The 15,658-nt window shown below is 47.9% G+C and overlaps 1 protein-coding gene and 1 long non-coding RNA gene across 3 annotated transcripts in view; one reads left to right on the forward strand and one right to left on the reverse strand.

The window, feature by feature from the left end:
• Positions 1-14,356, reverse strand: C5H16orf78 (chromosome 5 C16orf78 homolog). 2 transcript variants are annotated; one of them, XM_072827130.1, is made up of 5 exons: positions 14,047-14,356; positions 11,107-11,217; positions 10,526-10,652; positions 2,641-2,899; positions 1-299 (listed from the first exon to the last, which is right to left on the reverse strand). In XM_072827130.1, the coding sequence occupies exons 1-5, from the start codon at positions 14,194-14,196 to the stop codon at positions 152-154; spliced, it is 795 nt and encodes a 264-aa protein (XP_072683231.1). In that variant the 5' UTR covers positions 14,197-14,356; the 3' UTR covers positions 1-151. The 2 variants fall into 2 exon arrangements, with proteins under 2 accessions (XP_072683231.1, XP_072683232.1); XM_072827131.1 differs by having other exon boundaries at positions 11,107-11,214; positions 14,047-14,354.
• Positions 10,426-15,658, forward strand: part of LOC140633942 (uncharacterized) — a 22,683-nt gene continuing 17,450 nt past the window's right edge. Inside the window, exon 1 of the long non-coding RNA XR_012031536.1 lies at positions 10,426-10,512. This is a non-coding gene — a long non-coding RNA (uncharacterized lncRNA). The remainder of the gene's footprint in view (positions 10,513-15,658) is intronic.

The raw sequence follows: 15,658 nt of genomic DNA on the forward strand, positions 1-15,658 counted from the left end.
ATCCATGCAGTTTAGCCTTGTTTGCTAATCACGACCATCTAAAAGGGATGCACCAGGTTTGAAGGACTTGGTGTGCCATACCAGAGGATGTTGTGTGGGGGGCGAGGGCCCAACACAGAGGGACCCTGAGGTGGCCGGGGAGACGAGCTGCTTAGAGGGCTATGCTGGGGTTTGGGGCGAACACCTTTTTGGCATCTATCTCTCCTTCGACCATGTGGGGATGGATGTCCACATTCATGCCTGCATCCTTGCACAGCTTGAGCAAGGTTCGAATGTTGTTCTTGGACAACCTCAGGTATCTGTGCAAGACAAGGCCAAATGGGTTAGTTAGTTGAGTGTGGAGTCCTCGTAGCTTCAACCTTTATTGAAAAGAGCTTAGATTTAAGCAGTGTGGGGTCTCTAAAGAGAACTGACTCTGTAGATGTTTCTGGAACTGACAGAGGTCTTATCAAAGAGTGGGATACCCCACAGAGTTGGTAGGAGTTTTTACCGGTATAACTCTTTTGGAAATTAATTCGGCAACATCTGTTCCAGGCACCGTCCCCATCCCCACAAGTCCCCCCACAAGTCAGTATCTTTGACTCAGGAACTCCACTCAGGCCTTCAACTAATCCCAAGAAAAGAAGCCAATGGAATGAAAAACTACATAAATGAAAGTGTTCGTTTCGGGGTTATCAACAATAGGAAAAGAGGAAATTCCATCCACAGAGGAGTGGTTAAGCAAATAATGGAATATCCATCTCAAGGACCCTTCTGCCAGCATTAACATGGCATTGGAAGAAGCAGGTGCACTATGGTGATGGCGATGCATTATGCCACATGGGGAGAGATGCAGTGGTCAGGACTTCCATCACTGCCAGGTGTGTCTAATCTCAGTGATGCCAAGGCCTGGGCAAAATACAGAACAGTGGCAATAAAAGCTGAGTAAAATTGTAGGAAAGGTGAGTATTTTCTTTTAATAATATTCAAACAAAAAATTAGGCCGTTGATTTAAAATCTTAGCTAAAGCCCCACAATCCTGACTTGTACTGGAGAGAAGTGATGCCGTCAATGCTGTGTTGTCCAGAGAGATGCTCTACCATCATATCCTCAGAGCTCTTAGTTCTACAAGGGGCTTTGACCTCGTTCTTAGCTCTAGAATAAGGAGAAGGGTCTCCTACTCAGGCCACCTGCTGCTTAGTCACTTTGCTACAGACGATGGAGGAGGAGCTGCATATTGATATAACCCGGGTTTTCTACCCACTGGGAATGGTCTCCTTGTCCTTCAAGATCTGCCCAGAGCTTACCTGTTCTTACAGACATCTTACACCCCTTTCCACAGCCCCATGTCTGGACTACCTTTCCCTCACAGCGCCAGGCAGGGTCTGTCCCCTTCCCTTCCTTGCCAACCCAGCCCTATAGGGTCTCACACAAATGTACACGTGAGCACTCGCTAGGATCCCATTCTGGATGATTTCGTCTTTGTCTTGAATGTTTTTCTAATGGCTCATCAGAGGCCATCTTTCCCAATATTCTCCCTCTCTCCTTGGCAGGCAGGGGCCCTGCCCAAATCTCTTTTCTGCCCACCCTGAAGCCCAGGTAGGCTGTCCATTGGCCAGAGTCAATGAGAATCAACCCATCAAAGTGAAAGCCATAACCAAAGTCATCCATCCATGGAAAGGTCAAGCAAAAAGCTCCCTTCAGGGCAGCCTGGGTGGCTCAGCGGTTTAGTTCCATCTTCGGTCCAGGGCATGGTCCTGGAGACTTGGGATCAAGTCCCATGTCAGGCTCCCTACATGGAGCCTGCTTCTCCCTCTGCCTATGTCTCTGCCTCTCTCTCGCTGTGTCTCTCATAAATAAATAAATAAAATCTTTTTTTTTTTAAAGCCCCCTCCGGTTGGGGAGGTTGCCACATCCATCTCTCAGCCAGTCAGCGAACAGAGTAGCACTTTGTAATGGGGTCACTGGATGCCAGGCATCTGAGGCCATCTGAAACCTACAGATGAGCTCACTGCTGTTCAGTCTACAAGGACATGCACATCATTGTGTTGTCTGTTTCTTCTACTGAAGTTTCTGAGCCTTGCTAGCATTGGGCTTGGGGGGGGGGGTGGTTCCTGATAAATAAGATGAAGGGCAAGTGAGGAGGAAGATCTCTGGTAAGAGCGGTAAATACCAAAGGGCTTCACCCGTAGTACCCTGGGGAGTCTAAGACCCCACAAGTAGCAGGTAGCCATGTGTGGGTGGATGGTGGCCACAATCTGGGGGATGGTGGCTACAATCACCAGCAACTCGACAACACCAGCAACCCAAGGCCGCCAACAGCTCAACCAGCAAATCATAGGGGGATTTTTCTCTTAACACTAGGCCACAGACAACTCATTTTTTCTTTTTGATAATGATGTCTATTGTGAGACATGTGGAAATATTGGAAGGGTGGCGCACGGGTCCAAAAGTGTGGCATCAGAATGGCAGGACCCAAATGTCATGCCCATCCCAGAGCTCATCCACCAACTAGCAGGAGAGGCTGCGGGGGAACCCACTGCTTCAGCCCTGGAAGGGCCCCTCGGGACACAAAGAGCAGGGTCCGCCACCCCCGGGGGCCCCAGCCCAGGCTCAGCCCAGGCTCAGCCCAGGCGTCTGGAGCAGTGGGGACCTGCTCACCGGCAGCTCAGCACCTCCTCGGGCTTCAGCATCCTCACCGCCTCGGCCTTGGGCTCCGCGCCCTTCTCCATGAGGCTCCTCAGCTTGCGCTCGTAGGACACGTCGGACGTCCTGCTCATTACCCAGTCTCTCAGGAGGGTGGACTTCCGAGCGCTGAAGGCTGACGGCTCCTGCAGCAGGGAGTCGGCGATGCTTTGGTGGCGGTAGGACAGGGGCCGCTGCGTGGACTCCAGGGCGATGGCGTCCTTGATGTTGATTTCTGAAACGGGAGTTAGAGCTGGCCTGGGGGGCGGGGGGAGGGGGACAAAGCCCTGTCCCGGGGCCCCTGTCCGCAGGGTTCAGCTCCCGCAGCCTTTTCCTCCCTCCAGCGTGGCCCCAGCTCCCCGCCGCCCGCCCCTCCTCCCCCAAGGAACCCCCAGATGGACTTGGACCTGGTGGTTGTTTGGGTGGTTGCTCGACATGCGTTGTTTATGTTTTATTTTTTTAAAAAGGTTTTATTTATTTATTCATGAGAGACGCAGAGAGAGAGTTTGGCAGAGACACAGGCAGAGGGAGAAGCAGGCTCCATGCAGGGAGCCCGACGTGGGACTCGATCCCAAGACCCCGGGATCACCACCTGAGCCAAAGCAGATGCTCAACCGCTGAGCCACCCTCGTGCCCCAAGATGGGGTTTTTAAAGGAAAAACAGTTTATTGGATGAAAAAGGAGAACAGTAGGTGCAGGCAGGAGGAACAGCATGTACAGGTGTGAGGAACAGCAGGCGCAGGTGTGAGGAACAGCAGGTGTAGGCAGGGGTAGCAGCATGTATAGGTGTGAGGAACAACAGGTCTAGGCAGGGGGAACAGCATGTACAGGCAGGGGGAACAGCAGGTGCAGGCAGGGGGAACAGCATGTACAGGTGTGAGGAACAGCAGGTGTAGGCCGGAGGAACAACATGCACAGGTGTGAGGAACAGCATGCGCAGGCAAAGAGAACAGCAGGTACAGGCAAGAGGAACAACATGTACAGATGAGAAATAGCACCTGTGAGAAATAGCAGGTGCAGGCAGGGGGAACAGCATGTACAAGTGTGAGGAACAGCATATGCAGGCAGGGAGAACAGCATGTACAGGTGTGAGGAGCAGCAGGTGCAGGCAGGGGGAACAGCATGTACAGGTGTGAGGAGCAGCAGGTGCAGGCAGGGGGAACAGCATGTACAGGTGTGAGGAACAGCAGGACAGCTGCACACAGACACAAATATATGAACTGTGATGGTGTCTGATGTTACCCAAATACGGGACTTGTACTGAATTAAACACTGTAGGGCTAGTGGGTAAAGAACTTAATTTTTTTCTTCTTTCTAAATTTACCACTAAGTATTTTATAGATTTTTACTGATAAGAATGTGATATTTTCTTCCCATTTCCATTTCTAGAAATGGTACTAGTACAGAGAAAGGACTATCGTCTTTCAATGTATTTTTTCTAGTACACTAACAACAAAACCATATTTTATTATTTCTTTACTAGAATTTCTTGAATTTTATGGCTGTGTAATCATATCAAGGGAAAAAAATGAAAATATCTTCCTTCTAACATTTAGGAAAATGATATGCTCTTCTTGACATATTGCATTTGACAGACTTTCTAACAGTGTCAATAATGATGATAGCAGTCATGCCTCATTTTGTTCCTGATTTTAATTAAAATAATTAGTATTTCATCATTCAGAATGATACTTGACACTACATTTGGTATGTTCTATAATATTTAGCAGCCTAATTCTTAGTTTACATACAGTTTTTATAAGCAATAATTGCTTGATTCTACTTTTTGCTTTTCTGTCATTTACTGACATGCTCTTATGGTTTTTCCTTTACTTTGTTGATGGAATAAATTATGTTCTTAGATATTCTGATATTGAAAACCTAACCATTCCTAACCTGCTATAAGAAATCCCATTTGTCACCAAATTCTACACATGAAACTAATACTGCACTATATGTGAGCTAACGAATTTAAATAAAATCTTGAAAATAAATAAATAAATAAATAAATAAACTTTATTCTCTTAAAAAAAAAGAAATCCCATTTGGTCATGGCATGTTATTGATTTCATACACTGATGTATTTTCACACATGTATTTGGTATATTTGCTAAAATTTTAATATATTTTTTGCATCTATATTATTTCTTTGCAAATATTTTAATACTATGGTTCTGATGGCTTGTTGGATTAATGCAGAAGTGTCTGTAGTTTACATGGTCTGGAGTAGCTGAAGCAACATTAGGATTGTTCGTTCCTGAAAAGGCAAACAGAACCTAGTGTGAAGCCTTTTGTCTTGGTGACTTGTTCAGTGGTAAAGCGTCAATCACCTTTCAGTTTTTACTTCAGAAATTACTGTCTTCAAATTTCTTTATTCTATCAATTTTAATAATTTATTGTGGGAGTGGAAATTATTCTAGGTTTTCAAATATATCATAGAGAGGTGCATCTAGTGTTCTATTATCGCTCAGTTACATATTTCTCATCTTTGCTTATGTAATCTTTCTCATATCAAATCTTGGATTGATTAATTGATTAATTGATTTAGCATGAGCAGGAGGAGGGGCAGAGGGAGGGAATCTCAAGCAGACTCCCTGCTGAGCTCAGAGCCTGTTGCAGGGCTGGATCTCACAACCCTGAGATCATGAGCTCAGCTGAAACCAAGAGTCAGATAGATGCTCAGTCAACTGAGCCACCTAGGCACCCCTTTACTCTTCTTTTGAACAGTTGTCATGAGGTGTTTATACTATTTATTACTTGCTTTTCAGAAAGCTAGCTTTGGATTTATCCTTTTGACTACTTTTTATCTTGGGTTTCATTAATCTCAGCTGGTATTTAATGTATGAAAACTCTTTTTCTCATATTATTTCTCCTATCTTATTGTAAATAAAGAATTGCTAAAAGTATTCATTTTTTTCTTTTTTTGTATTATAAAGACAAGAATTATTAATTTTAGTTGTTACCATAAATTTTCTTCTGAGAATAGATTTTGCCTTTGTTCTCATAGGTTTTGGTAAGAAACAGGAGCATATTTATGAGCTTTGTTTTCTCTGGTACAGGGTATTGTAGGAGTTTTTTCTTAATTTCTGACTGTTAAGTTGGGAATATCGTTTAATTTAAACTGTATTTCTAGTTATTGCTTTAAGATAATGTAGGTTGCCTTAAAATCTTTACTTTCTCAATGTTAATATTTTCTTAGTGGTAAATATGTGGATGAATTTTGTAGATATTCTTTGGCCACACAAAAATGCCTTCTGTATTCAAATATAAAGTTATGTCTATTTGATTCTAAAAGAGGTATATTAAAATCTCCCACTATAACTGTAGTTTTATTAGGTTCTTTTTGCAGTCTCAATAGTTATCTACTTAATTACTGTATTTTTTGGTATGTGTAGGCTTATGATTATTACTTATTCTCCTTAACATTTAAAAATATCCTTCTTTTACTCTATGTGTTTCCTTTATCCTTAATTCCACCTCATGTGTTTGCACTTCTTGTTAAGTCTTGGCTTATCCTTTTGTTTTCAAACTTTCTATACTAAATCTGATTTTAAGTGTATCTAGATTCTGATTTTTAAACCAATTATTTCTAGTTTAGTACCTCTGCTCTCACCTAGAGCATTTTTTTTTCCCTTTGTAAGTAAGTCATTCTTCCTGTAAGGCTACAAGATTTCATCAATAAAGTTCAAGAATTTTACTGAGATCTGTCTAGGGGGAATGAGTCTAGACCTCCCACAGTTATATAAATGGAGCAGTAGCCACCTGGAAAGAGGCTGTGATTTGCCCAAGGTCTCATATGAATTAGTGGCTGAATTGGGACTCTGTATACCCAGTTTGGTGCTCTGGACTGCCAGCAGGTCCCTGGCCAGGGAGCCTTAACAGATTCTGTTTATACATAGTGAAAACTGGTGCTATGTTCCAGAGGAATCATGAGCTGCCTATCCTCATCAACACAAATGGAAAATCCCTTGGAGAAAGAACCATAGCTTTTTCTGAGATATCTGAGCATCGCCTGCGTCCAGGTAGGTCTCATGTAGAAAAGAAGAACACTACTATAAATTGTAATGATAATTAAACATATGAACTAATATTTATTGAGTGACTTGTGTGCCAGGCAGTGCTCAAAGAGCTTTCCAGGGAGGGTGGCACTACAGTCTCACAACCATATCATGCCCATTTAACAAATGAGAAACTGAGGATCAGAGAGATTAAGTCATGTGCCCTAGACACCAGAGCTGATTAGTGGTGGATCCAGGGAAATGTGAACATAGAATATGGTCCCTTTTTCTGGGCACCCATCCTGGGTACTGTCTGGGTAAAAATGACATATTCCTGAATCTGCGGCTGAATAGTCGCTGTGTTTGAGACTCCAGAGGCTGACTGTGCTCATGGAGACAGAGGGTATTATTGCCTTCTAGACCTTGGCAATAGGGATGCACTCCTGCTCTGGCATCTACAGAATGACTTTCTCTCCCTGGGCATAGGTACCCGGGGAGAGAAAGCCAAGTGAATTCCATTTTTTTAGTCCAGCTTCTCAGACTTTGCCAAGATTTACTTTGGAAAAATATTCCAATTGCTTTCCCAGGCTCTTCTGCTGGCCCAAAGATGGAGTGACCTTTTACGAATTCAAAATCAACATGGTGGCCCTCAGAAGGGCCCAGGAGGGTGGTGAAAAAGGAAGGGAAAACAGAAAAGACTGTTTTCAGGGAACTAAAGGGAGGAGAGGCCGCAGGGAGAGGGCAGTGGCCCTGGAGCACAGTGTCATTGTGGCAGCAGGCTGTTGCCTCCTGGATATGGTGGCGGGGGGGTCAGTGGTGGGATGTGGGATGTGGTGGGAGGTGGCATTTCAGCTGTTAAGAGAAGTGAAAGGGAGGTTTGTGAAAATGAGGAGGGGGACAAAGATGAAATGGTCAGCTTCGAGGAGCACTGTGTTCCACATCGGGGCTGTCACTGCTGTTTTCAATTAGCTTTGGGGTTCTGGAGCTGGAGACACTTATATGTCACTCATTTGGGACACACAGAGTTTCACACAGATTTTGATTTTGTGGCCGTCCCAACACTAAAACTGTGGACGAGTGGGAGTTGTTGTGTCTGTACAGATGGAGGGGTCACATTCAGTGTTGAGGCTGCTGGTCATTCCTCACAGACTCTTGCTCACCGGATCACACAGAAACTTGGCATCGAGAGTGCAAGGGGCTCACTCTGCTGAGAGGGAAACCTGGACAGGCTGGGGATCCGGCTCTTGACAAGGACTCCGATGGTTCCAGTACTGACTGGGGCGGAGGAGGCCAGAACTAGGAGTCTGGTCTAGAATACCCTTCCTTGATCCACGGGTATCTCCACTTGGACTCCTGCCATCGCCCTTTAACTGGCTCCATGCCCTTCCTAGGCGCCGCCTTGTGTTGAACTTGACTCCCACTCATTGTAGGCCTCTTGCTGGCCTGCACAGGAAGCTCCCCTTGCTGTGCTCAGACTCAGCCCTGACCCAGTTCCTGGGTCCCCCACTCGGATGCCCAGGTGGTTCCTGGGTGCCTCCGAGCACCTGTGGCGACTGAGCACCTGCTGCCCTCCAGTGGCTATTTGTTGCGTTACATTAGGTCGGACAAAACCGACCCTCTTTGAACCGGGTGGACTTGTCTTCGGGGGGGTCGGGAGAGGGGTGGGTACTGCAGAGAAACCAAAGAACTGCTAAGTCAGTCCGCCCTGCTGGCGTTTTTGTGCAGTTATGAAAAGGATTATTTAATCAGCTGGTACGTGAGTTTCTCTTAGGGAAGGAACTGCCTTTGTTTAGGAAAATATCTTGATAGACATCTTTTGAGGGTTTAAGACAGTGGAACAAAGGAAAGTAAGTGGTCCTTCCAGGTAGCAAGCCAGTGGGAACCGTGGCGTGAGGACAACAGAGCCTGGAGGAAAGGGAAGAGGAAAGAGAGAGGAAGATGTGGAGCGAGGCAGGCCCAGGACACCAGCCAAGCACCCAGGGGGGTGCAAAATTTAAGGTGTTCACCCTGAGGCTCCCGCAAGTGCAGAGTCCAGAGGGGGAGTGACTCCTGAAACCTTGCGCCTTGGGTGCCTGGCTCGCCTTGGGTGCCTGGCTCGGCTCCTTCAGGTTCCTGAGCTGGGGTGAGGGAAACACCCGGAGGTCACCCCTGCAGGCAAATGCAGCCAGGGAACTCCTGGTGGCAGGGGAGGAAGGACTCTGAGAACCCTTGAGAGGGTTTTGTGATCAATTTTTTTTTTAAGATTTTATTTATTTATTCATGACAGACACACAGAGAGAGGCAGAGACCCAGGCAGAGAGAGAAGCAGGCTCCATGCAGGGAGCCCGACGTGGGACTCGATCCCTGGACTCCAGGATCACGCCCTGGGCTGAAGGCAGCACTAAACCGCTGAGCCACCCAGGGATCCCTCAACTTCTGTTTTCTGTATAAATCTGCCACGAAATTCTTTCCCTCTGCTGCTCCAAACCTTCAGTAAAGTCTGTTTACACACAAAGGGTTCACGTGAGAGGTTTGGGGGGAAACGGGGCCGTGTTCTGTGTCTGTGTCTGCGGTGGCAAGGAGCAGGGAAAAGGGAACGACCCCCGGAATCGAGAGCCGCAGGTGCTCAGAGGCTCAGCGGAGCTAGGACTTGGGAGCCAGACTTGCACCCGGAGTCACAGAAAACTTGGGAAAGGTGTCGGGCCCCCCGTAGGCCGTATGTCAATCTATCTGTAACTATATCTAAACTTTTTATTTTGGAGTAATTTTAGATTTGCTGATGGGTTGCAAAAATGGTTTCCCGAATGCTAACATCTTACGCAAGCAGGACGCGTTTATCAAAACTCAGAAATTACACAGGCGCATAACAGCTTTTTTGGATTTCGCCAGTTTTCCCACTAAAGCGCGGTTCCAGGATTCAGTCCAGGATCCTGCGCAGCATTTAGAGCCAATCATATTTAAATCTGACAGGCAAGTGAGCGCAATTTGGTTTCATTGGCTTCGGTGTATTAAATGAGAAGGAAAGAAAAGGACGTTTTGCGGGGCACAGTGGGAGCAGTTCTGCGCAGGCGAACTGGCAGCGGCTGCTCAAACGCTTTTGCCGGCTCCCCCTTTGGGCTAACTGGGACACCTTCCGCCGTTCTTTAACCACACACCTCGCTCCCAAGAAGCCAGGCACAATTAAAGCAATTGTTTTTCCAGCACCAGGGTCCAGCCCCCCTGAGCATTTTAGCAAATTTTTCTTTTCTTAGAAATCGCTATTTGCCCCCGTTTATTGAGCACCTAGTCTGTATCAGGCTACATGCTTTATATGCCTCATCTCACGGATACGCTACTGCGAGGCGAGTCGTGTTACCGTCCCATATTGTAGACGTGAACGCTGAGCCCCGGAGATGGAGCGGTTGACTCACCCCAGACTGCACGACTCTGAGTTCGCTGCAGAGTGGTGGGGCCAAGGTTCGAACCCGGGCAGCTCTGGAAACCGGAGATCTAGCATGACCTAAGCTTGCCTCTTCTTGGGTGTGAGCAACACCTGGTAGGTCTCGAGCCAGCAGGTGAGGTCCCTTTGTGCTACTCTGACGTTGTCACGTACCTAATTAGATAATTTGGAGCTCACGGACTGGGGCAGGCCCATGAAGGCTGGCCTCCTGAGCAGAGAGCCCCAGGTGTGGGCCGAGCCTAGACATCCCCTCGTCTGCTGCCTGGGTCATACCTGGCTGATGGTGTCATCCCTACAGAGCCGTGTGGCCTCTATGACCATCCACAGTGGCCAGGTTGTCGCGGACACTGCTGCCCTAAGAGCAGAGTGAGCCTCACGTCCCTCTGAGAGGCAGGTGATCGTGGGGGACGATCCTGGCACTGCAGGACCGAGGTGCATCCCTTACCGGATTTCCTGGGGCCATCCTTGGTGTAGTTGCCAGGAATTATGCTGAGGCGGGGTCCCTTCGGGTCTATACTGTAGAGCCTTCGGTACATGATGGGGTCCCTGTTCTTGGCGACGTGACTGGAGGGCTTGGAGGGGAGCGGGGGGAGAAGTCAAGGCATGAGGAATAGGACTGGGCAGGGCCCCTCCACCCCGGAAATGAGTGACTGCAAGGGTTTGCTGAAAGGCAGGCAAAGTGGCCCAAGGAGAGGCCTCTCTGGGCCCTGGGACAGGTCAGGGGTGCAGGGATGGCATGTTGGTGGCTGCTCAGCCACGTCTCACTTTCCGGCGTGCTATCTCAGAGGGGGGCAGGAGCAGGTGGGCCGCACCTGGGAAGAAGGCCCCTTAGCACAGGAGTGCCAGTCTCCACGGGGCAGGCAGTTTTGGGGGGGGGGGGATGCAAAGTGGGGGGGGTGCGGTGATTCATTTGGGTATTCCTGTGGGGCAGGAGCAGACTTCAGAGCCTTAAATTTAAGAAACGCAACCAGGCACTGTGCAGGAGCAGAGCAGGTACCCCTCCTGAACGTGGGGGGCCCGTGTTACCTTCTTGATGAATGCCCCCTGGGGTTTTCCTTTCTGCTGTTTCTGGATGTTTTGGGTTTTCTTTTCTTCCTTTCCATTTACTTTCGGTAGCACTATCCCCTTGGGTTTCTGCTTTTGAAAAAAAGAGGATTGCCCTGTGACTGCCAAGTGGTCAGAGGCCACTTTGGCTCCCACAGAGGGGTGGCCCCCTGGCCAGCGGGCTGCCCCCTCCCCACCACCAGATTTGGCCCCCACTCTGGTACTTCGGGCCCCCTCACCATTGTCCTGCCTCCAGACATGCCCCGGTGTAATGTCACTGCCCTCCCAGAACAACCTTCTAAACCTCAGGTCTGGCTGTGCCTCCCAACCTCAGAAGCCATCACTGGCTCCCTATTACCCTCTACACAAGGGCCCCCTCTCCCCAAGCTGGTAGGAATTCCTTCTGGCTCCCAAATAGCCTGCATAGCTGTTGCCATGGCCTGTGGTCTGAAGCCACAGGAGGGCTGCCCTGTCTCAGAGTCGGGCCAGGACACTCCCTCTGTCCCCAGAGCTCCCTTCTGGCCTGACCTCTCCCCGTCCAGCCCATCATCACAATTCATCCTACCTTTCTCTTTCCCTAGGTGCTCCTCAGGGCATATGTGACTTTCTTTCTTTCTTTTCTTTCTTTCTTTTTTATTTTATTTTATTTTATTTTATTTTATTTTATTTTATTTTATTTTATTATTTATTCATGAGAGACACAGCAAGAGGCAGAGACACAGGCAGAGGGAGAAACAGGTTCCTCACAAGGAGCCCGATATGGGACTCAATCCCCAGACCTGGGATCACGGTCTGAGCCAAAGGCAGACACTCAACTGCTGAGCCTCCCAGGTGGCCCATATATGGACTTTCTTGTGCACCTGCCTGGCCCTCTACTCCCACCAGGCAGGCAGGGAGGACGCATTGGTTAGGGAGCTCCAGGGTCCAGGGGGGAGGGGCCGTAGAGGGTTGGGGGGACAAAGCCCCTCGAGGAAGGCTGAATCTACATGGTCTCCGCTTAGGGTGTGCTGCTTGTGGTTGTGTGAACATGCCGGCTGGGACTGGTCTCCAGGTCAGGTGCCTGGTGAGGATCCTGCTCGGCTGCTTGGTGGCAGAGGAACCATGGCTTGGTTTCCTCATCCGAAGATGGAAGGAATAGTAGGATCTACGTCCTAGGGTTATTTTGAGAAATTAATGAATCACTATGTGGAGACCAGGAGAAGGGAGAGGAGACCACAGACAGGCTCCCTCCAACCAGCTCCACTAAAGGGCGCCCTCCACCTGTGCTGCCTGAGAGCTGCCACAGAACCATCGTCTTTCTCAGGAGCTTCTTTCTTTAAAAAAAATAAGATAAATTAAATTTGCCAACATATAGTATAACACCCAGTGCTCATCCCATCAAGTGCCCATCACCCAGTTACCCCACAGGAGCTGCTTTCAAAAGCCAGGTGCCTCTGGGAAGGATAATAACGCCTGAAGATTTCATTGTATTTTCAATTTAAATTTGTTCCCTCCCTGAGTCCAAAATTATTTCCAGTAAAAGCCACATAAGAGGTAAAGCTGTGAAAACATTATTAGAACATGATCTTCGTGAGAAGAGACGCATGTTAATCACAGAAGTGAATATAAATTTCCGTGATTGATACTGAGTTCTAAGTAACTCAGCAGTCGAAATGGGGGGCAGGGGGTAGCCCATCCATAAATCATTAAATGCACCTTAATGTGAAATATGTTTATCAGATGTGTTTTTGTATGTTTGATGGAACTGGCACTCCAGATCTTTCTGAACATAAATTTCAAGTAAGCATATAAACAGACGGGAGCTTTTTGGAAAGGCAGGGGTACGATAGTGGTTGGAGCAGAGAAGGTGGGGGTGGCTATGGGGAGTTACTCTGACAAAGCCCATGAGCTTGAGAACAGGAGAAATCTGAGTTCGAGCCCCGGCTTGTCCCTTTATTAATTCTATGAGCTCAAGCAAATGACTACTCTGCCCCCCACTCAGCTTCCTTATTACCACCTCACTTGAGCTGAGGGGTAAGAATGGTGCCTACCTTGTAGCCCCGCGGGGAGCAGCCAACAAGCTAACTCATGTGCGATGCTAAGCTCAGGGCCTGGCACACAGTAGATGCTTAATAAACATTGTCATTAGGAATGCCATGTTTCACCCATTTTTCTCTGGGGGCTGGGGAATTCAAGGTCCAGTGGCATCCTCTACAGAGGGGACCATTTGCTAAGGACATGGCTTGAGTTTCCATAGATGATGGGCCTGGGGGAACTCTGGGGGAAACTGAGGCAAAACTGCCATAGTTCCTCGAGAAAGAGGGAAGGGCAGTACACAGACTGATAGTGTGTCTCCCCCCACCCCAACTCATATGTTGAAATTCTAACTTCCAGTGTGATGGTGTTAGGAGGTGGGGCCTTGGGAAGGTGGTTAGATTGTGAGTGGGGAGCCCTCATGAATGGGCTCTGTGCCCTTATAAGAGACCAGGGACACTGGGTGGCTCCATGGTTGAGCATCTGCCTTCAGCTCAGGGCGTGATCCTGGGGTCCTGAGATTGAGTCCTACATTGGGCTCCCCACAGGGAGCCTGCCTTGCCCTCTGTCTATGTCTCTGCCTCTCTCTGTGTGTCTCTCATGAATAAATAAATGAAATCTTAAAAAATAAATAATAAAGGAAAGAAATGTAGTCACCTGGAAAGATAGCATCCTCTTCTTCAGGCTCTGTGGGAGGGTGGGAGCCTAACTACTTGAGCGACAGCTGGCAAACACAGCCCGCCTAACCCCATGGACAACCTCTCCTCTCCCCGAGGATTATTCTTCCCATTTACTCCCATGCTTAAAGCTCCTCCCACCTCCTGGTTTCTGGGAGTCAAATTCCATCTCTCCCCTCTTGTAATAGTCTGGAGTCCATCTGCCCTACAGTTTTGCTTGGACAGCACACACCTGGAAAATGAGTCTTTTCTTCCCCTGTCTCCGCTCCAGCCACTCCAGCACCCGCGTGAGGTCAGACATCCGCCTCTCCTCGGCGGTCCTCCACATGGACTTCCTCTCTGTGGGTGTCACGTCCTTTAGGGGCTCCGATTTCTCTGTCATTTTGAAGTCCTGGCTGTGTGTTTGGTGGGAAGGTGGCACGCTCTGGCTTGGCTGACCCCTGTGTCTCTAGAAGCTGGCCCGGAGGGCCTCAGACGTGACCTTTAGGATGTGAATGTAAAAGGCAGATGTAGGCCAACAGCTGGGATGATGGCTTTCAAGGGTGGGAGGCCTGGAGGGTGATTGTGAGGTCACTGTCCGGCTGGCCCGTGGGGTCAGAGTGGGGCACAACATCGGCTTCCCCACATGGCCACTGCCCCTCTGTAGGCACTGTCCCTCATCTGGAACCCACCACAGCCTCCCTTATGGCCTCTCCACCTCTACTTCCATAGAGATCTTAAACAAAGGTCACGTATCTCCCTTTCTCAAAAAAACTTCAGTGGCTCCCTGCAGCCTATAAAAAAAATCTAAATTCCTCAGTTTGGTACCCAGGCTTTTCACAATGTGTTAGAATGAAGATTTTTATAGTCTCAATAACTTTCGTGTTCATTGAGCAGATAGTTATCAGATATCTACTATATGCCAGGCACAGTCTTGGCGACACAATGCAAAATAACATAGCCAGACTTCCTAAAACATACAGGCTAGTGGGAAAGAGAAAGCTGCTGTCAAATGACTCTATGAATCCATAATGGCAAGTGAAAATGAGCACTCTGAAGGAAAGAAATGTGATTCTGGAAGCTAGGCCAAACAAGAGAATTACATTTGGATGTGTGGTGGGTGGGTTACCACTCAAGCTCGGAGCTAAAGGGTAAGTAGGTCTCTGTGGGGCCTCAAGCACATGCAAAGGCCCTGTGGCAGGATCAAAGCACAACAGACTTGAAGACTAACAGAAGGGCAAAGTCTAGAGCACCAGGTAGTGCTGGAGACGTGTGCAAAAGCCAGAGAAAATGACCTTGGAAGCCACAGATGTGCTCAAATGGTGAAGGAAGGGGAAAACAATAAAGGGGTTCAAAAAGAGAGGAAAGATTGATAATATCAAGCTTCTTTTTTTTTGTTTGTTTGTTTTAGTAAACATTTATGGAAGGAAACAATGTACACAGAAATGTTCCAGAATCAGGGACACCTGGGTGGCTCAGCAGTTGAACATCTGCCTTCAGCTTGGGCAGTGATCCCAGGGTCCTGGTCATGGTCTCCCTCTAAGGGTAAACACTATCCTCACTGCTAATTTCATAGGTTTGTTTTGTCCATTAGAGTTTTACAAATGGAAATGTTTACATGTAGTCTTTGGTAGCTGGCTTCATTCATTTTACAAATACATTTTCAGGGTTTTAACAATGGATTCTATTAGCCTTTATGTATGTGGAAATGTCTATATTTTATCTTCATTTTTGGAGAAAGATTTGCTGGGTAGTAGAATTCTTGGTTACCAGTCCCCCAACCCGCCAGCATTTTGCATATGCCATTTCACTGCCTTCTGTTCTCCATTGTTTTGAGGGGGAAGTTTGCTGTTAATCATGTCACT

This window comes from Canis lupus, chromosome 5, assembly GCF_048164855.1.
Source record: "Canis lupus baileyi chromosome 5, mCanLup2.hap1, whole genome shotgun sequence".
Taxonomy (NCBI): domain Eukaryota; kingdom Metazoa; phylum Chordata; class Mammalia; order Carnivora; family Canidae; genus Canis; species Canis lupus.